This window comes from Epinephelus lanceolatus, chromosome 4 (genome assembly GCF_041903045.1).
Source record: "Epinephelus lanceolatus isolate andai-2023 chromosome 4, ASM4190304v1, whole genome shotgun sequence".
Lineage (NCBI taxonomy): Eukaryota > Metazoa > Chordata > Actinopteri > Perciformes > Serranidae > Epinephelus > Epinephelus lanceolatus.
Genome location: NC_135737.1, coordinates 36,097,878 through 36,120,634, shown reverse-complemented (window position 1 = coordinate 36,120,634; position 22,757 = coordinate 36,097,878). Strand labels below are relative to the sequence as shown.

The following is a 22,757-nucleotide window of genomic DNA, read 5'->3' as shown; positions in this document are numbered from 1 at the left end:
ACACACACACACACACACACACACACACACACACACGATCAACACGGAGAACAGATATTCCTGGTCATTTATTTGTTACAAAAAAACAGAGACAGACCTGGAGAAACACCCTCCAGACATTTGATCATGAATTTCATGAAGTTGAAATGTGGTATTTCGGTCCCTTAACCCCCATTCCCAACTTAAGTGAAAAACTGTATAGTGTAAACCCATCTTTAACCCACTCCCTACCCAATCCAATCCCACCCCTCATCCCTCCAGCTTTTATTCCCCTTTTCTTCCTCCTTTACTTGGAGCCTGTAGACAGCAGAGCAATGAGTCCTGATGAGGCACTGATGGACAGAATGTAGTTGCTGGAAAAATGGGGAGTTAAGGCAAAAACAAGCACTGACAGAGTGATAATGACAACTTGTTAAAGGGATACCTAGCTGATTTTCAACCAGGTCTGTGTCACCATGGTGTGGGCAGTGTGTGCAGATGAAGAGTATTAGGACTCCCCTCGTGTTGTGAGCGAAAGTCTGCTCGATGAGGTGAAATGAGTCTTCACAATCCAGCAGATTTTGGCTGGCAGTACGAGGGTGCCTTAACAACTTCCATCCACACACTCTGCAAACGGCACGTGACACAGACCTGGTTGAAAATCGGCAAATACCTCTTGCAATGCATCCAGCTTATATATAAAGACGAGCATTTGATGACTGCTGACACAGTATGTGTAAGGCTTCCTGTCAATCCCACATGTTACTGCTGATGACATGTACAGTTTGATGAAAAGGATACACGGTGGGGTTGAAGTTCTTGAGCAAGAAGAAGGAGGAGACGATGACGAGCACCAGGAAGAGGGTGTTGTTATAGAAGATGGAGAAGGTGGTGGCTTCGTAGTCGGCAACCTCATTCTTCTTCCATAGGATCCTAAACAAACATAAAAAAAAACTTCCAGTATGGTTCTTGAAGGCACTGCAGAGAACCCTTCGCTTACACTGAATCAAGAGACTTTTATTCTGTAACAGGAAGTCAAAATGTAGAGAGGCCCTTCAACTCTAACCAACCTTTAAGAAGACTTAACTCCGACATATGTTATTAAAGGGTTTCTTTTTCATGAGAGGATTACTAGCTGTCTTCATGGGTTTTAATCACTGAAATCACTGCATGTCTGTATAACTGCTCTCTGAATACGTCACCACCACATTTACGTTTTGTCATACTACATCTAAAACACTTAAATTTGTCACAGCTAATTGCGAACCCTCAAGTGCAAACACCGTGCACAACACACTGTATTAAGGTATGGCTTTACAAGATAATGCACGTTTCACCTCTCATCTTTCTCCTTGCGGGACATCTTGCGGTTGTCTGCCTCGGACAGCTTCCTGGTCACCTCCTTGGAAACGGCATCCTCACGTTTCTGGGCAACTCTGTGGGATAAAGAGAGAAAGGTCGCAAACATTAAGTTAGTGAAAGATTTCTGTCAAGCTCATAAAAAAAGTACTTTGATGCAGTCCTTTACGTAGTCAACGGAACTCGACTGACAAAAGGAAAAAAAAAATACTGATTAATGCAAACTACTGTTGTATTGCACACCAGATTACTACTTTGTTTCCCTTACTGGGGCGCCCAGTCGTTGAGTGGGTAGAGCAGGCGACCCACGTATAAAGGCACTGTCCTTGCCACAGCGGCCACAGGTTCAAATCCAACCCACAAATATCTGCTGCTCGTCAACCCCTCTCTCCCTCTTTCATGCTTAGTCTGTCCTATCTAATAAAGTAAAGAAATAATCTTAAAACAAGTTACCCATACCAGCAGTCAGAGTAACATCCCTGTATCCCTGATCCAACTAATGTACATGTACATGTCAGAGTAACTTTAGACTGGACAAATGCAGAGTGTTGTTCATCGTACTTACTTGTGTTTGAGAACAAACTTGACGTTCTTGTACGCAAAGGCCACCAGGTAGGTGCTGACCAGGGTCATCACAGCGTACAAGACTGCAGACTGGACAAGGTCCATGTGCCAAATCCTCCAGAACAGCCCTGGAAAGACAGAGTCAATGATCAAGTCAGTAAATATGCATTATGCTGGTATAATGCATATTATAATGAAGGTGTTTTCCAGTAACTATTTGCAGAGTAAGGTGAAGGCTTTTTTCCTTTTGCTTTTCAAAACATACAATACTTACAAAGACTGCTACCTGTCTATATAGTTTAATACTATTATCCTAACCTGCTTTTGCACCTAGAGAAACTTCTACACACTTCACATCAGAGTTAGCAATGCCAACTTTTAGCATGTCACACTCACTCTTATTAAAAACATTATTTTACTATAGCCTCCTGTCTTTAAACGTGTATGTGGTGTTGAAGTTCATTCAGGTTACTCCCTACAAGCACGTCTTTTAATCAACTTTTCCTAAATTAACGTTACTTCTCCAATGAATTGGTGTTAGCTAGCTAGCTCGCAGAAGCTAGCTGCTCCAGTCTGTCTGCACGTTACTCACAGATGGGGATGGCAGAAACGATGAGTGCATTTCCGTAAAACAGAGCGGTGGACTTGGCTGAAAGGTTTCTGCTGAAGTCCTGAAGGAGAAGGTCTTCCTCTGACTGCTGCTTGTTGCTGCCTTTAGGAGCCATGTCGGCGGGTTGACCGGTCTGTCTGCTGCTCGGCTCTGGACACAAGAGGACTGACACGTCGGAGAAAGAGAAGAAGAGGGACGCGTCAGCATAAACCCGGAAATACACCGGCTCTCTTCTTCTTCGTTGTTTTCAGGCGCTTCAGCTCATTGCTGCCCTCCACAGGAAAACAATGACACAGCTCTTCTATGCCACTATATTATTGGACACTGTTCAGCTTCAGTAAAGGCTCAGTTCATTAAAAAAATGAAATTAATAAATAAAATAAAATATAAAAATAATAAAATAAGAAATAAATACTACTACTACTACTACTACTAATAATAATAATAATATAACTAAATAAATATATAAAATAAAAATAAACCTCACCTTCCAAATTTGTTAGTTATTCATCTTTAGGATTTCTAACATTCAGCCAACATTCTGCCATTACATAAATATGTCTTTGTCCAGCCCTGTTGTCCTTGTTTTTAGCTGTGCCTCTATTTCTGTATACAATGAAACCATTCCTTGTATGTGAACACATACTTGGCCAACAAAGCAGATTCCCAAATACCATGGAGTTGAATGGACTTTTATTCGTGGTCCTCATTGAACATTGTGTCTTGCTATCATAACCTCTGCTCTTCTCAAGGAAGAGTAAAGGGAAAACAAACAAGCACCACCTGCTAGTTTATGCAAAATATACGGAGCTGACATTAGTCAAACAATAACAGTGAATCTCTTTTAGTCCCAAAAAGCTGATATTTGTCAATAGTTCAGTTGTGGTGAAACCTTATTCAGTTCTTTAAAGGAACAGTGGGTAAGATTAGGGGGGATTTAGTGACATCTAGTGGTGAGGAATCCAGATTGCAACCAGCTGAAACTTATCCCAGTAACAATTCCTTCACTGTGCATTGTTCACAAGTTTTTACCAGGAGCTAAATTATCCACATTGGCTTATCGTCTCCAAAACAAAAGGACCAGGTGATTAAAACCGTCGATTAAAATCACTGAATAAAGAAGTTTCACATTAGAAATCAGTGTTTCTCCTATACTGTTGGGCATGTCGGAGACGGGTTGCTCCTCCAGCTCCCGCTAATGTGTGCTCACCTATTTTCTCCGAAAACTTAAGATACAAACTTTCAGGAGGTTTTTACCTGGGGACAAATTATCCTCTCTTCCTCTCCAAAACAGCAAGACCGAATTATCTATACCACTAAAACACTGAATAAAGCAGTTTCATGTTTAAAAAAAAATCTGTGTTTTTCTGACACATCACATAAGGGCTGCTTACTGAGGTGGCTGATGCACAAATGTGAAAAAGGTGTACAGCTTTACCCCGAGCCGATGTTTGGTGTGACCAATCTGGGCTACTGTAGAAACATGGTGCACAACATGGCGGACTCCGATGACAAGGAACCACTCCCTATGTAGATATAAACGCTCATTCTAAGGTCACGAAAACACAGCAATTCGTATTTAGGTGAATAGGTATTTATTTATGTGAATATACACTCAATAAAACATGCTTATTATGTTATACTCCACTTTTGTGAATATAGGCCTACCCCCCTAAAGTCTACACACTTGACCTTCTAGTCTGAGAAACTCTAAGTGCTTTCAGCCAACTTAAGATGTATAAAGAAATAAGTGAAACAAACAATGTCTGTGAAAACTGGTGTTAGCCTCTTTTGTGGATCTTAAAACACTGGCAAAGAAAATGAGAATGATTTACTCTACCACTTGGAGAGATAATATGTTCTTATTTACTCCACTCAAATAAGGCTGCAGGCCCTGATGGTGTCAGCCCCAGGGTGCTCAAAGTCTGTGCCCCCCAGCTATGTGGAGTACTTCAGCATGTCTTCAACATGAGTCTGAGTCTCCAGAGGGTCCCCTTGCTGTGGAAGACATCCTGCCTCGTTCCTGTGCCAAAGACGTCACGTCCCAGTGGCTCCAAGGACTACAGACCCGTGGCATTGACCTCCCACATCATGAAGACCCTGGAGAGACTCGTCTTGGAGCAGTTCCTGCCCATGGTCAAGCCACTTTTGGACCCCCTCCAGTTCGCCTATCAGCCCCGACTTGGAGTTGAGGACGCCATCATCTACCTGGGCTACAAATGTCTACGCCCATTTGGATAAGCCGGCGAGCACTGTGAGGGTCATGTTTTTTGTCTTCTCTAGTGCGTTCAACACCATACATCCAGCTCTACTGGGTGACAAGCTGACAGCAATGCAGGTGGATGCCCCCCTGGTGTCCTGGATTGTAGACTACTTGACTGTCAGACCACAGTATGTGCGCTCGCAACGCTGTGTCAGACAGAGTGGTCAGCAATACCGGGGCTCCGCAGGGGACTGTCCTCTCTCCCTTCCTCTTCACCCTCTACACCACGGACTTCAGCTATTGCACCGAGACCTGCCATCTTCAGAAGTTTTCTGATGACTCTGCTATAGTTGGATGTATCACCAAGGGTGATGAGGATGAGTACAGGGCTGTTGTGGATAACTTTGACACATGGTGTGAGCAGAACCATCTGCAGCTCAACGTGTCAAAGACAAAGGAACTGGCTGTGAATCTGAGGAGGACCAAGACACCGGTGACCCGTGTTTCCATCCAGGGGGTCAGTGTGGACATTGTGGAGGACTATAAGTACCTGGGGGTACACACTGACAATAAACTGGACTGGGCTAAGAACACTAACGCTCTCTACAGGAAGGGCCAGAGCCATCTCTATTTTCTGAGGCGACTGAGGTCCTTCAACATCTGCCGGACTATGCTCAGGATTTTCTATGAGTCTGTGGTGGCCAGTGCTATCCTCTATGCTGTTGTGTGCTGAGGCAGCAGGCTGAGGGTGGTGGACGCCAACAGACTCAACAAACTGATCCGCAAGGCCAGTGACGTTGTGGGAACGGAGTGTGACTCTCTGATGGTGGTGTCAGAGAGGAGGATGCTGTCTAAGCTACGAACTATCTTGGACAATGTCTCACACCCACTCTACCATGTGCTGGTCAGGCACAAGAGTACTTTCAGTGGGAGACTCATACCACCAAGATGTACCACTGAGCGCCACAGGAAATCATTCCTGCCTGTGGCCATCAAACTGTACAACTCCTCCCTCTGAGTGGCCCTGAGACTTTCACACACACTGCAATAATCCAATGTAACTTGTGCAATAACCCCATTTCACCCTGACTGTATATATTCTGTTTGTGTAAATAATCTTGTTCAACTTACTATATATATATATATATATATATATATATGTATATATATATATATATATATTTATTTACATTTATGTTTGTTAATAATTCCTGTTTATTTAACTATATATTTGTAAATACTACTGTTTAAATTTCTTATATTTTCACGTATCTTTCCTCTCTTGCAAGGAGCACCTGTAACAGAAATAATTTCCCCTCGGGGATCAGTAAAGTATTTCTGATTCTGATTCTGATTAATTTTTGTCACAGCTCAGGTTTCTGAGGTTATGTTTTCTCATTTATTCATGTTGTTTCCTGTTTTACTTTGAAACTCACATCTCATCTCGTTCAGATCACTTCACTTCCTGCCCCTGTGTGTTTTCCTTCCCTTTGATGACTTCACCTGTGTCTGATTGTCTGTCCCGCCCTGATTAGCCTCACCTGTGTCTTGTTATCCTTCCCCTCACCAGCGTATTGCCAGTGCCAGTTCGTCTTAACGCCTTGTGTGTCTAGTGTTCCAGCCTTTTGTTTCCCTGTGTCCTTTTCTTGGTTTTTGGATTTAGCCTGTTGATTGACTCTGCCTCTGCTTCGTCCTTATTGGATTTTTTTGCCTACAGATTGTCCTTCTGCATACCGAACCTACCTTTTGACAAGTAAGGACTGTTATTTTACCTGAACTGTCTCCAGAGTGATGTGTTTGAGTCCACTCTCACCTGGTTCACCAAGTTTTTTTTCATAATTTTGCCATTTCATAACTTAGTTTGTAAGTTGCAGTTGTAATACAAGCACATATCCTTCCTAACTGATCTATACAAGCAACAACAAAAACTCCTAAGCTTGAATTGTAACTAAAAAATGGAAACTACACAAGGCTATTAACTGCTTTATTATAATCTACAAATATAACTGTAAACAAAAAGATATGAAACATCAGATGGGCTATTTCTCCTCTCTGTAGTTTTTACTTCTCTATGAATCATGCTCACTGCCCCACCACATATCATCCCATTACTGTCACATCAGCACATTTATTTCAACGCCTTTTTTACTTACTTTGGAAACTCAAAACCAAACACATCTCTCATTGCAGCACTCCTTTTCATTTAATACAATTCTAAAAACCAGATGAGGCCATATGAAAAATCATTTTTGTGATGGTTAGAAGAATAAATCTTCCACTAGCGCTACTGCAGCAGAGTGCAGAGTTCAAGTACTTGCAGGATTCATATTTTGCCCACTAGAGGTCAATGTCTACATGTCTGTACATGTCAGTTTAGGTATTCAGCTGCCACCTCCTGAGGGACTGGCAAGGAGTGTGGCAGTAGATCTGCAGGTCTTAAATGATTACAAACAATCAAGTAGAGTGATGTCATGGCTTCATAGTGCTTATGGTGCCAGAGAACAAGTATTTATTTAGTGTTTTAGGGTTTAAAGAGCTGATATGTGGTGTAGAGAGGTGGGTATCACTCAGGAGGGAAAAATTTGAGATGAGAAAATGAGCAAACGTTTAGACTGTTTCTTTTTTTGGAGACTAAAAGCAAAACACCAAATAAAATCTTCATAAACAGAAAAGTAAATGAGACTTGTGTCCACTCTACAGACCCATGCACCTCGGCCTGCTGTAGTGCTCCCGCCTTCAACTGCACTGCACACACATATTCAAGATGCTATTTAAAGCCCCTCCTCCACACATACACATCCTCATCTGACAAACATGCCACAGTCCATGGTGTGCATGAGACTGTGACCACGCAGCTACAGATGCACAACCCATTAGTACAGCACGAGCATCTGCAAAAGTCCCCCCCTCTCTTCCTTATCTCGTCCTCCTAGTCCGTCACATGCCTGCCACTGGAGACATTTCAGGACCGCGGAAAAAACAGACAGATATTTCGGCCTGCTGCTGCTGCTGCTGCCACGGCAGTGCTTAACCCCCAGCTGAGCTGTTCTCTTTCTTTCTCTGTGTTTGCAGGAGCAAGCAGTGTGTGTGTGTGTGTGTGTGTGTGTGTGTGTGTGTGTGTGCGTGTGTTAGAATGCAATTCAGACAGGCAGGTTTGCGTGATGTCCCTGTCTTTAAATGGGGATAGAGCTTAGGGATTAACCGTGCACTTCAGGGGTGCAGGAAGAAGTCAAAGAGGAGGAGAGGGAGGGAGGAGGGTGATGCCAAAAGGCCTGCCAACACAATGCCAGGCAAGGCTGCTGATCTCTTTCTCCCTCTCTCCCTCTCCCTTATGTGTAAGTGCCAGATTACTTTGGCTTTGATAGTACCACAGACATAACCACAGGGGCAAACACACACACACTGACCGGCCACAGCTGACAGGGAATAAGGGGAAAACTCACACTCACTGGCACACAGTGGACTCCTCCAGGGCACCGTGCCTGGCAGTGCTGGTATGTTTCAGCTCACTCCGATCGCACCCTAAGGAGCATTTATGACAGATCACCTATCACAGTGACAAATTCTTTTTGAGTTATCATCTCTTGCTCGCCCAGAGCTAAGCTCTAGGAGCCCTACATCTCTTACATCTGCATGCCACAACATGTGTGTATGTGTGTGTGGTAATGATACTGTGTGAAGTAGGGTACTTTCTAAGCCTGTGAGATCAACATGAATCTTTCAGCACGTACTATTAAAGTTTATATTTATTCAGCTTCAAATAACTGATGATTTCTAATAGGATAAATGCAAACAGTTGCACAAATTCACATAATGAAAAAACAATCTGATGAGGTGAGTGTGACATGCATCTAAATGAGTCCAGGCTTATTGGATTTAAAACAGTATCTAAGACAAAAGTGGTTACAGAACTTAGTAATTTTCCACAGCGTTGGATAAGATGGAAGTCCCCTGCCGCTGCAAAAATAATTCGCAAATGGTATGAAGTATGAGTGAGCAGGCGTGTGGTCACAACATCCTCTGGCTTCTGATGGTTAAAAGAGGAACAACATTTATTAATCTTTTATCACTGACATGTGGCACGAGTTCTTAAGTTGGAGGGCTTGGAGAGGGAGTTTATAGATTTTTTTTTTTTTCCTTTACCTCAAAAAACTTTGGTTTCTCAATTTCCTTTCTGAGGCGCTTCCAAAGAAAAGGGAGTGATCCACAATACTGTTTCATTCTGCGAAGTACAGCTGAGCTTGGGACTGCAGTAAAATGTCATAATATAGACAATTACTTCTCCAGTGCTTTTCATATACTGTTTATTGCATGAAATATACTATTTTGGTCGATGAAATCAAATGTGTTTGTAGTGTATTTTAGGCTAGTCAAGTGCTGTCTGTTTCTCAAAAGCTTTCTGGTGTGGCAGGGCCTTAAGGGTAAGCCTTAGGTTTTTCCGCAAGTCTTGACATAAGGAAGCTCATCATTTATGTATCTGCTCTGCCATATCATGCTGTAGATAAATGTCACTTTGATTTGTGATTTGTCATTTTAGAAATGATCAGAATTATGCAACAAGAGGTTGTTTAGCTAACATTTCTTTTAGATTCAAGAATTTCACAAAAATAGCCTACATTTTAAATCAATTTTAAATTTTAATTTTATTTTATAATAAATAGTACATCATATGTTTATTTTGTCTGTTTTTATAGTCACTCTGTTTTTTCTTATTTTTGTTTTTTTTGTATTGCATGTGTTTTAACCTGTCATCCCCGAATAAAAGATCTGCCATCTTCCAAATCTCCTCTTTCCTTTTGGATATAAAATGTCATCACTTCATCATTTTATCCTATTAGACATTCATGTGAAATTTTGTCATAAATAGTGAATGAATTCTTGAGTTATGGCCAAAAAAATGTTTTGTCAGGTCACACTGATCTTGACAATAGGCCTTTGACTACCAAAATCTAATCAGTTCATTCTTGAGTCCAATAAGTGGACGTTTGTGCAAAGTTTAAGAAAATTCCCTCAAAGCCTTTTTGAGATATCGCTTTCAGAAGAATGAGACGGGTGCAAAGTCACACTGACCTTGACCTTTGACCACCACAGTCTAATCAGTTTGTTCTTGAGTTTAAAAGAATGTTAGTCCCTGATTTGAAGATATTCCCTCAAGGTGTTCCTGCGTTCACGAGAATGGAAAAACTCATCTAATGGGCTCACCACATGTGAACAAAAACAACTAATCAAAGCCGAGGAATCTCTAACGCAGCTGTCAGTCATGTCAATTCAAATGCTTGTGAATTGAGGTCAAGACTGTCAAACTAGGCAGTGCTGATCAAATATGAATTAAGATTCTGTCACTGCATTGCCTATTTCTTGCCTCAGATATTTTCAGGAACATATTTTAGTGTACTGTTTAGCTGTAAATTGAGAAGGTTTGTGACCTGGCCAGAGGCCGCCATATTTGAAACAGTTTAGCCGAAATAAAATGATGCCCACCAGCCTGAGAGAGACTTTCTCATTTTACAGCTAAACAGTACACTAAAATATGTTTCGAAAACATTTGAGGTGAGAAACAGGCAAGACATAAACAGAATTTTGATTCATATTTGATCAGTGCTGCTTAGCTTGTCAGTTTCACCACACTTCACAAGCACTGATTGACATGATTGACAGCTGCGGTAGGGTTTTACAGTACACCGAAATGTGCTAGATTGTAGTGAATGCCATTAGAGGCAGTAGATCAAGGAGAAGGGACAAGATTTTTGATTTGTTCCAAATATAGTGACAGTTTCAGCAAATACACACTGTCATTTTCATAAACGTTACCAACTGTAGCTTTCAGAGGGCCACAATGGAAATAGGTCAGGGATACAGCCTTGTGTTTAGTTATGGTTGTGTTCCAAAGCGGATGTTGTATTGTGTTGTGTTACACAACTTCACGAAAGAATGTATAAATAGAACAGAGGGAAGAAACATGTAAGAGGACAATCCGTCACCTTTCAGGCCTCAGACTGCAACACAATGATATGGAATGCGACAACAGTATCCTAGAGGGTAGACAGACAGAAGCACCTGTGTGACGGCACTGGAGGCGCCGTGCAACTGTTTCAGGGTCTGGTGACATCTCCTCTGTCATATCTTGCTTTCGTTAAGGAAGGGATTATATTCCACTCACACAAAATACACCCAGCCCCCCGCCTATCTCCACCCATAACGTCTCCCCCTTTCACAGACATTTGCTCAAATGGTTGCGTGTGCTTCTCCACTCCTATCTCCTCCGTATCCTGTGATTTATGTTCCCCCTTCGGCTGAAAGGCATGGAGGAGAATGTGATATGGTAGAGGTGGAGGGTGGAGGGTGGAGGTAAGGGGGGTCCCTCAGAGAGATGAAGGGAGGAAAAGGAGTGAAATATTTGTCTTTTCAAAGGATGCCAGACATGTGTTTACACTTTCTGCCCACTTTCACCATAAATAGTTTCATCACCCTCGGGGTTGCGCTGCTTGCACGTGAATTTACATGTGAGCATATGACTGTGTGTTGGTGTGTGTGTGCGTGACAGAGAGAGAGAGAGAAAGAGAGAGATGGAGAGACCCCAAAGACCAAACCTTAACCTTTGATCTATTTTCTCTATTCTTCTTCCTCATCAGTAGGAAAATGTGTCGGAGTTAAAGCAGTAAAATGTGTGCATGCCACTGTATACACACACACACACACACACACACACAAACACGTGTGTTTCCATCACATTACATTTAACTAGGCCTACATTTATTTCCTGGAGACCTAGTCTAACATTACTTGCCTAATCCAAACCCTAAACTTCACCCAAGTCTTCACGTTAATGGTACGGTCACACGTGAACAAAATTAACGTTGATGGTGGCCTCCTGTTTACTTCCATCCAGTGCGAGTGAAGGCGCAAATAAAACATTAGCTTCTGGTGGCAAAAAATACGCATTTTCAGAGTCAACTTTAGTAAACTTTGACCACCAAAGTCACAGCCTCAGCTGACAGCAAAGACGTACGTGTGGAGGAATCAGTGACTGTTGCTTTGTTTAACCAGACGATATTGGGCATGAAAAATACAAACTGCCCCACACATCTATGCTCCCCGCCTGTGGAACAAACTTCCAGAATATCTGAGGTTGGCTGAAACTGTCAACTCATTTAAATCAGGGCTTAAAGGCCCAGTGTGTAAAATGGGTTGAAAACAGTGACATCAGTGGTCAAATTCTAGATTGCAGGGCTCACTCGCTCACCCCTCCCGTCGGGTAAATGACGGTGGCCTCGTAGGGACAAAAAGCCTTGCGCACGAGTTTTTCAGGAGTAGGTCTATCTAGCGACGAGGTGAATGTTTATTTAGAAATCTAAACCATGTTACGATATTGTAATGAATCCCTCACGAGCAGGAGACCAGAGGAGCGTTCGGGAAAAAGGCCCGTTTATTTGAGCACTCCAGAAACTCCGGTAACGCTCCACTCCGTCCCAAACTCTGACTCTTCTAGCGTAACAAACACACTTCATAAGTTTACACACATACTCGTTTACCATACCGACTGGGGACCCCCTCCCCTCTCTGCTCCGCCAATCTCCAGCCCGCACACTGACTGACAGCGTACCCGGTAAACAGAGCTCAGCTGTTTATTTAGCCTAGCAATATCTCCGGACTATAGTAGCTGCAATGGACGACTTTGAACGCGATTTTGAAGAGTTTCTTGTAGCGGACACAGACCCAGAGCCATACCTGTTTGAGCCGGAGCATACAGATGAGGAACTCCATGTGTTTGATGCTGAGCGGGCGAGAAGAGAGGCTGAATGCACAGAATGGGATTCGGTGCTACTGCTACCATCGTTGGGAGATATATCATCAGGAGGGAAAGCGCCGCAGAGAGTGCATCACAAGGAGTGAAGTTGCGTCTTCTTTTCCTCGCAGATGACGGTTCGGGTTCATTCTCTCCTGTTGCGTGGTAGGTGTGGTCCATTCGCAAACTTTATAACTAAAAAAACTTTTCACTACTCTCTATCGACAAACTACTAACACTCTCTGCTGTTTCCTCCTCCTTCTTCCTTCCTTCCACTGTCTTCGTTGGTTCATTTATACACGCGAAACGCGTTCTCTGGCTGGCTGGATTGTCCGATCGGTCTGCCGTACATACATGGCGGCGCAAGATGGCGACCTCTCTAAAGCAAGGCCCTTGCTATATATATATATAAAAGCATAATTATAAGGCTACGACAACCAAACGAATTTTATTTTATAGCGATCATACACTTGTATAAACATATTAATGGGTAGAATATTCAGATTCAAATTCAGATTCAGATTGACAATAAACCATGCCAAATATTACACACTGGCCCTTTAAAACATTACTATTTACTGCAGCTTACCAGTGAACTAGATATGTAACTTATTGTTAGGATAATCTGTAGCTATTGTTTTTATATTTGTCTGCTGTTGCTTTTGCTTTATGTTTGCTTTTTAAATGCATTTTCTGCACTGTTTTTCTTGCTTTTAGCTTTTGTTTTTAATGATCTATTGTTCCTTTAATGTTTTATCTTAACGTATTTCTCTTGTAAAGCACACTGAATTGCCTTGTGTATGAATGGTGCTATATAAATAAAATTGCCTTGCCTTGCCTTGCCTTGCCTTGCCATGAGAGGTGCAGCCTGGCTGGCAGCGAGTCTGAAGACAAGTATAAAACGTACTAAAACTGAAAATGTACCAAGAGCATCATATTTAACAGTATTCATTAGCTGACATTAGCCAGCAAGTATGTCAAATTTGACACTGCCAGAGCAAATATTGCCCTGGCAAGCGATGGCCACTCATCTGCAGTCGCTCATGTGTGACCCTGCCCTTAAAAATTTATGATTTACATTGTGGGGACTTGTGTTTTGTCCCCAAAATGAAGGTGAGTCAAATGTGTTAACTAATTTATGTCCCCACAGCTTGAGTAATACACATACAGACACACACACGAAACTGTCAGTGTTTGCTTGTTTTAAATATGAATTTTTAAAATGCACAACCTTGAAAACATTTTTAAGGTGGCAATATGTTTAGTTTTTTTTTTGTGTGTGTGACTGGATTTCTGTTTCTGAGCAAATGAAGCCTGTTCAAAGCGAAGTATTACTTTTCTTAGCAGACCTCAAAATATTTAAGCTTATTTCTACAGAAATCCTCAAAAGTGAATCGCTCAGTACGTTTACATGTACAGTTAAGTTGAGCTACAGATATAACTCGACTAGGCCATTTAATGGGACTAATCATCTTGCCCCAGTACGTCTGAAATATGTCTGACTCCGCTAAGATAGGTGGTGATGTGCCCCCTCTCATCTTATTAGTATTGGACCTTTTTCCGACTGACCTATTTCGTCACAGACCAAACAAGTTAGCCAGGGTTAGCTAGCGGCAAACTGGTACCATGGTGGACAACTTTACAGCTCTGTACGTATCGTCTGTCAAACAATGCATGGTTTTGGATGTAGATTTCACCATATTGTTACCGGCTTCTTCTTCTGTTAATGCTATTCAACTTTCCGGTCAAAGCTCGGGGCGGACACTCCAGAGCATGCGCGGAGTGCCTCGGCCAGTTTGGGTCTGATTAACTGTATACATGCAGGAGTGTGTTAGTCTGAGTTTGAGAGATTTGATTTCGTACGAGTTCAGTCAGATTAAGGGCTCATTTATGCTCAACGTTAAATACGGATCCGGATACGGACGGAACCTTCTGTCCGTGCTCTGCATTCATTTCGTACGTATTTCTGCACATTTCCATAAAGCTTACGGATACAGGTCAAACGAAACAGTACCACCGGGAACCGTGGGGGCAGTGTTGCTGTCACTACCCGATGCGTAGCTCTAGTGAAACACGAAGAAGAAATAACAATTCAATTTCTCTCATCGGCAGTACTAGAGAAAAGAATTCTCCGTCCTCCAGTCGCAATGTATTTAACGGCCTCACCAACCACCGCCTCCTACAACGTTGCCTCTGTTTTTGTCTTTTATGCAAGAGGTACATTATCAATATCTCCTCCACAGTCGCCATGTTTGTTTTTGAGTTTGTTGTTGTCATAAACTTCTGAATCTGGGCTGCCCCCTGGTGGATATATTGGTTAACATCCATGCCAACGTAAAGGATGCATGGAAGTATGTGGGCAGTGACGATAACATCGTTTGAAACGGACGTATACATTTTCGTACGTAAAGGGAGCATAAATGAGCCCTAACATGTTTACATGTATTCTGAAAGTCCCGTTTTTAGTCAGACTAGTTTATTTCACTGTAAACTAGAGGTTGATTCATTTACACATTTTAGAAAATAACTGCTCTTAGCTTGTATCTGATAATTACTTTTTCTTTTTCAGTGTGTGTGTTTTCCAGCTGATGATGATGCCCTAGCTGCAGTTAGATAAACATTACTTACTGGGTCGACGAGACCCAGGCATTGAAATTCTTAACTATCCAGACTGCAATGACACAGGCTCAGCTTCCCGTGGCGGAGTTATGGTGACCCTTCAGGCAGAGCATAGTCCCAAAACAAATGTTCACATGGTTCATTCCTTCACTCCAGCACCCCCGAGATTTCACAGTGTACTCGTGGTAGATAAGATTGTACTGTTCTGTTTTAATGTGGAGATACAGACAGAATGCACCGTGGGCACGGCTGTCTATTTGCAAGGGCTGTACGTGTGTGTGTGCATGTGTGTGTGTTTAGCCAATGTGCAGAGACATGAAGGCTAACCTGCTGCCAACCTGGCTTGTCTAAGAAGCAAAGCGAGAGCAGAAGATGTTGACATTTTGGCAGTGGAGAAGCTGCTGTTCCATCTGCATCTGAAAGGTCACTGTGGTGGGTTTTGGAGCACAGCATGTGTGTGGTTGTGTGTGTGTGTGTGTGTGTGTGTGTGTGTGTGTGTGTGTGTGTGTGTGTGTACCCCTGTGCCTGCCAAAAGCAATGTGTTTAATGTGTGTGTCTTTCTCATCAATTCTGTGTGAAAAGAGCAGAGGAGAGCTATAAACAAAGATGCTGGAAGTGTTGGGCATAGCACAAACAGAATAGTAGGAGTCCAACCCCCGCCTCTGTCTCTCTCACAAACACACACATACATTCATAGGCTACACACGCATTTCTGCTTTGAAGATGTTTATAGGAGGTACGTAGGAACAAACAGACAGTTTCGGTTAAAGGAATACTCCGACATTTTGGGAAATTTTGTCTTACCAACTGAGTTAAATGAAATTAATCGAGATTAGTTGAATGTTTGTATTCAATATGAAGGTAGCTGACATGTTTGGCCCACCACACTGCTGACTTTCATCTAAACGCAGACATCCAGCAGTTTTAACACTGTCTTATTTTTATTGAGTTAGCTTAACAGTAATTGCTTTTTTGGCCACCTAGGGACAAGCTGTAAACACAAGTCTACTGGCTGTTGTGGTTAGCAAAAAGTTTTTTACACATCCAGCAGACACAAAAGTCATGCTTAAGGCACCCTAGTAAGTCCAACTTTCATTTTCCTTTTTGCATTGTTTTGGTCTCCACCATAGACTCTTTAAGATGGACAACAAAGGGCTGCTAAAACATTCAGTCTCTCATTCAAACTTGGTACAGACAAATTTAGAGTACTGATGGATGGTAATCTGTGGCAGCGCGTCATTGCATTGGGCCTTAGAAAAAGAGGGGAAAATTAGCTGGTCCACCCGGATGTCGTAATTCCATCACTTCTGATCAGAGCCGATCTGAGCTGACTACAGTGACTACTGTAGAGTCATTTGTCCTAGGCGTGAATGCCAGTCATACCCTTTCTACTGATGACAAAAGCCAGATGTTAGTGGCTGTTTGTGGGATTTTTGTCCAGTGAGAAAGGGGTTTAATAGTTCCAAGAGTCACATGGGTTTATCTGTGATGAGATGCCTCACACAGTCTCTAAGTAACTAATGACTGAAATAAAGAAGAGAAGCAAATTTGGACATTGTGGGCAATGACCAGAGCAATTGGCTCTTTGCACTTGGAACCCTGAAATGGAGACATTTGTGCTGGCCATGAATAACAAACGCAGTTGTGAGGGCGATTGGTGGTGAGTTGTGTACAAACCTTGTAAACACAAACCTGTAGTTGGATGTGTTAGAAATGCTGCCTTTGGAAATGATGCATTTCAACTGTCACCTCATGTGCGCCTGAGTACGTTGATGAGAAGGTCTGGCAGTTGATCCGCTGTTGTGGAAGCAGCTGCAAGAAGCTTTGGCCAAAATATGTTCAGTGCCTGTCGTAGTTACGACCTGAGTCGCTTCTGGTGTCGGGTCAACTGAGTACTTCATGGCCTGGTGGTTACAGGGCATTCGTGACCCCACAGCAAGTGCTGAGCCTGAGATTCACAGAGAACTGTGCAGATTCCATCCTGGTCATGTAACCACACACCAGCTGCTCACAGTCTTGCAGATAATACATGAATAATGAAAGCTTAGCTAATTGTGTCTGCACGTTTTTATAGATTTGTAAAAGGCAAAGATGTCCTGAGAGAAGAATGTGTGGCGTGTGGAGAGCCACAAGTTTAGCCAGTCTTCACGCACTTGGTGTGAGAGCTGCATTCTTGGCATCAAGTCAAGCTCTTTTAAGCTGGGTGTCAGATGTGCTGTTTATGATGTTCATGGATGAGATATCAAGATGCCAGAGAGGTCTGAAGGGTGTCCAGTTTACTGACATTACAGTGGCGTCTCTGTTGTTTGCAGATAATATTGTCCTTTTGGTCTCTATGGACGCTACAGTTGGAACAATTCAATGTTTTCAAATGTGAGACTGATTCTTCATTAAAATAGGAGCGACTAGCTATTGCCCAAAGGTCCCTTTCAGGTGAAGAGTGAGGGCTTTACAAGGGACTGAGTGGTAGTTTGGTGCCTGGTATACCTCTAAATAATAAGCATATCACTGACTTAAATGTTAATTGAGGAGTGGACAAAGTGGGGATTGTTTGACTGTGTTTGCACACAGCTGTACAGCTGCATTCATCCTCCAAACACATGCCTCTGTGATCATCCCTCTTGTATTTGTTTGGGTCTTTGGATGTGTACAACACACCATATGGAGAGCATGAGTGATCAGATGGTGTGGTTGGAGAACATGTGTGAGATAACAGAAGGAATTCTTCTTGGATATACTGCATGTCTGACCTACTCCTTATAAAAACCAGGTTCAAAGCTGTAGGACTGCTGCTGCAGAGCATCTGCTGTCAGTTCTGCTGCGGATAGCACCAGATTTTGATTTTGAAAAAAACTTTTGAGTGTTAGTTTCAGTCACATTTTAGAAACCCGTTTTAATCATTCTTTGTCTATTCCCCCTTTTGCTGTATTGTTTTAAATAGACATCCTGTTTCTCTCTAATATCTCAACCCTCACTTACTTTTAGATTGGATAGTTCCACAGTACAGTTTTGGTTCAGTGTAAGTGCAGGAAGAAGTGTGCCATTTATGGGCCTTGACACACTAAGCTGAGATTGGCCATCAGTGAACAGTTGTCACCATAGTTTTTGCAGTGTGTCCTGCACCGTTGGCACTTGTCTTCCCTTGTTGGCCCATTTTGGCTTTTTTTTTTTGGCCAATTCAGCGTGTTAAATCGGCATTTGGAGACGGTGGAGCCCACTGGTGAATGAAATCACTGTGATTGGCAGTTCAGCTCAGTGCACGAGAGGAGAAGTGAGGAAAGCAACCAACTAAAGTCAAGAAGCAAGAGATCAAAATGAGCTTGTTATAGGTAGTTAGGTAGATAGGGTTTTTTTTTTTCAACCATTGAGCTTTTTCACAGAAGCAGTTTGAAATTGCTGGAGTTATTGTTTGCTGGCATACAGGAAATATCCTTTGTTCTTTCAGCCTTGGGTTGTGTTGTAATGTGCTAACTGGTTAACTTTCTAACTAGCATCTTGACTGCTTGTTTGGAGAGTTATTATCTCTTATACAGGCACAAAACATACCTACAAGTTGGCCTTTGCCGTGTGTTCAAGTGTGACTTTTGGCCAAGACACACAGGTGCCATGAGGCTACACAGCAGTCAGCCTTTGTCACTACTAGTTCTTCTATGTCGGTTTGGTGTGCCTGGGCCTACAGTAAGGCTGTAGAGGCCAGTGACATGAGAGGTCTTGCCGTCAATGTTGGATGTTTTTTTTTTAACTGCAATGACAATCTTTCTTTAACCTAGTTTCTGCTGTTATCCATAACTCAACTATACAGTGATATAGTACTAGTACTCAGTCAGACAGACATTTTCAAATTTGCTTTCTGCTAATTATCTCTAAACAAAACAGATGTACTCTTCATCATTTTCTTTCAGTTTAAAAGTTATAGAATTTGGAAGGATAATTTGCATGTTTTGACCTGGTTATATATTCAAAATCCAACATGAAAAATGAAACCAAAGCTGTCATGCTGACTTATGGGCCATTTGAAGCATGTGTTAAAAATATCACACCATAAAACGAAACCTTTTATGACAAAATGTGATTGTCATCATTTAAAAAAAACTACAGTAAATGACATCATCCTGTTATGAGTCACTACAGTCTCACACACACTGCTCTTTTATAACATTCTGTCACTGGATTTACCCATGTTTATTATTTGAAATACTAACAATTGTTTCATGCCTGCAAGGTACCCTTTGTGTGTCTGCTGTTGGCATTCTGGTACGCCGTGTGAACTTCAGCCTGTTACATGCATTGTGTCTTCTCAAAACGAACTTTCATTTTCACAGGAAATGTACAGGTTGCATGCAGTCTCTTTCAAAATAGACATAGTCTGTGGTACAACACCGCAACTTGATTATTTTTTTCAACATATGCACATGTTTTCGTTTTGCCAACATACACTGGTTAGGTGTGGACAACAAAAGTATGTGGTTAAGTTTATCAAAAATAACAGGGTTTGGCTTCACATTCATACAGGAAGTGAACACCGGCCTCCCAGGTAAAGATCAGTGATTGTTGTTGGTGATTGAGCACATCCACTACCCCTCCCTCCTGCCCTACTCGGACTTTTCAGCCCCTTAACTAACATTGTTTTCTGTCCGCAAACATTTTTAAGATGTACCAATTAAACATATTTTCTTTCTTTATTTTCTTTGCTTGGCTTACTGACATTTTCAGCACAGTTTTAAGTCAAAGATATTCCCTCCAAATGACATCATGATTATCATTTGTGTGTTTCGCATGTAAACACCTCCTATGTTGTGTGTGTGTGTGTGTCAAGAGGGAATTGTGTGCCAAGGCCACTGATGGCATGGTAATAAAAAACAGATTTGCATGACGCTTGGCATGTATGCATGTAAGACTGTGAATATAAAAGTACTTTGTTTGCTGGTGTGCGTGCCACTTTGATCATATGTTCAAGGTGCATGTGTGAATCAGAGTTAATGTCCAATTCCCTGTGAGAGGTCGACATACTTGCATGAGAGAGTGAATTCGTGTGTGTGTTTGTGTGCTACTGGTTGAGGCAGGGGCCAAGGTCTTATGAGAAGAGTGCTGTGCGTGCTCGCATTAAGGGGGGGAGAGGGGAATAAACGTGTTAGTGAATGGGATGCTAAATGAGGAGTGGACGAGGTGGGCAGGAAATGTGTGAGTGCTAGTGTGTGTGTTTACATGTGTGAACCGCTGTCCTAATGAAATGTGAAAGCCCTCCAAGTCACCTCTGCCCTCCCCCTCGCTGTACTGAATCCCGTCAGCCCCTCTCTCCCCTTCTGTCTCTCTCACACACATACACACACACCGACACACTCATTCTCTCTTTCACACACATAAACAGACATGCGTGCACAGCTCGCGTTAACATGGAAGCGTTAGCGTGGAAAGAGGTCTTCTCTCTGTCTTCTCTATCCTGTGAGGCGAGGCTCTCCCTGGGCATGTTGCAAGTACAGCTGGCAGTCCGGGAGCCTCCACACACACACACACACACACACACACACACACACACACACACACACAGACACACTGACACATACATGCATGCAGACAGAGGCACGCTAGGCAGTAGGTCATGAAGCCGCTGGCGTGAAGGATAGACGGGTCTGACACCAGAAGAGCAGACAGCCTCGCTGACATGCACTGGGGAGCATTACTACGATAACAATGGCGTGTTTCACTATGACTCTGTGTGTGTGTGTGTGTGTGTGTGTTTGTGTATGTGTGTGTCTAAATAGGCTTAGGCAATGTTGTGTGACAACAGCATGCTGCAGAGTGTCTATGTGTGAAAGTATAAAAAAAAGACTAAAGACAACCTTGCTGGTGTTTGTGTAAGAAAATGTAAATTTAACATTGGCTTAAACCCCTCCTCAAAACAATTAATGTTCATTAGATTACTCCAGATGTTGAAACCGTGTGCATGGAACTGCAATAAAAGCAATACCATGCATTTCCCTTTTCTTTTAACCCTGTCCAAAACCAAAATACAAGAACAAAAGTGTATAAGTAAGGGATTAAAGAGTGTGTTTATCTGTTCTAACGTCAGCTAATTTTATTTCTGCCTAGAGGAGTAATTGAGTGTTATCAAGTGACTATAATAGTTTGTGAGTTTACAGGTAAAAAGCCTTATTCACTTGTAATCTGCCTACTGTGCGAGAACGGCAAGCGGACATGGCAACAGCAATTATGGTGCTAAACTGAATTTTACCACTTCCTCATGAACTATATTGGTTCAATTAACAGCAAATAAGTGCACTCAAAATAAGTGCCGCCAAAATAAAACCCAAAACATTTTTGTGTGGAGATCTTGCTGTGTCACTCTGCAGTTACACCTCTAAAACGCTACTTTTATGGAGGTTTCTGTGAAGTGCTGTAAAGTTTGGTTGATTCAAAACACACCCAAAATATATAATATATATAATATATAATAAATATGGCTTAATAGAGACAATTTCAAAGACAAGTACACAAATTGGCTTCACTGTAACTCTAAGCATTCACAAACACTTTTCCCCACAAATACAACATGCTAACGTTATTAGCACAAGCCTATGGCATTTAAGATTGTATAAATTAGCCTAGCAACTAGTGATCTTTTCCTCTTCTCATGTGAAACCAGGGACAACAGCAACATTTAACAAAGGTAGTGGTACAAAATTTAGCTCCATTACAACTCACAAAGTTCACTGACAAAACAACTGTCCTCTGCTAAACACATTTTCTGAACAAATATATCATGCTAACGTTATTAGCACAAGCCTATGGCATTTTATATTGTATAGATTAGCCTAGCGGCTGGCGATCTTTTCCTCTTCTCATATGAAACCAGAGACAACAGCAATATTTAACAAAGGTAAGTTTACGACACACAATTTGGCTCCATTACAACTCACAAAATTCACCGACAACTGTCATACTATATGCTAACGTTATTAGCGCCAGCCTATGGCATTTTACGTGGTATAAATTAACCTAGCGATTAGCGGAGATTTCTGTTAAGTGCTGTAAAGTTTAGTTGATTCAGACACCAAAAACACACATTAAATACAGTATGTCTTAATAGAGACAGTTTCAAACACAAGTACACAAATCAGCTTCACTATAACTCGCAGCATTCACAGACAAACACTTGTGTTAATCTGGACACATTTTCCCCACAAATACAACATGCTAACGTTATTAGCACGAGCCTATGGCATTTTACATTGTATAAATTAGCCTAGCAGCTGGTGATCTTTCTCTCTTCTCATATAAAACCAGGGACAATAGCAACATTTAACAAAGTTAACGGCACACAACTTGGCTCCATTACAACTCACAAGATTCAAACAACAAACCCACTGTCATAATATATGCTAACGTTATTAGCGCCAGCCTATCGCATTTTACATTGTATAAATTAGCCTAGCGACGAGCAGAGATTTCCTCTTCTCAAATGAAACCTGGATATGAATCCCAAAGTATAAATACCTGAAGGATAAATCACACACAATGCTATTTTAGTGGAGGCTTTACTATCTTGTATGAATATGAACAATGTATTGTTTCTTGTCTGTGAAATTAAAGTAAATAAAATCTTCGATTCCACTGACGGAAATGGTTTCAGCTTACAA

At 41.9% G+C, this 22,757-nt stretch overlaps 1 protein-coding gene across 1 annotated transcript; it reads right to left on the bottom strand.

Annotated features, from left to right (window-relative positions):
• Positions 1–49: 49 nt before the first annotated feature.
• On the bottom strand, positions 50–2,736 carry ssr3 (signal sequence receptor, gamma). Its single transcript, XM_033631517.2, has 5 exons — positions 2,495–2,736; positions 1,904–2,030; positions 1,317–1,415; positions 781–912; positions 50–353 (listed from the first exon to the last, which is right to left on the bottom strand). The coding sequence occupies exons 1-5, from the start codon at positions 2,625–2,627 to the stop codon at positions 287–289; spliced, it is 558 nt and encodes a 185-aa protein (XP_033487408.1). The 5' UTR covers positions 2,628–2,736; the 3' UTR covers positions 50–286.
• Between the last annotated feature and the right edge of the window lie 20,021 nt (positions 2,737–22,757).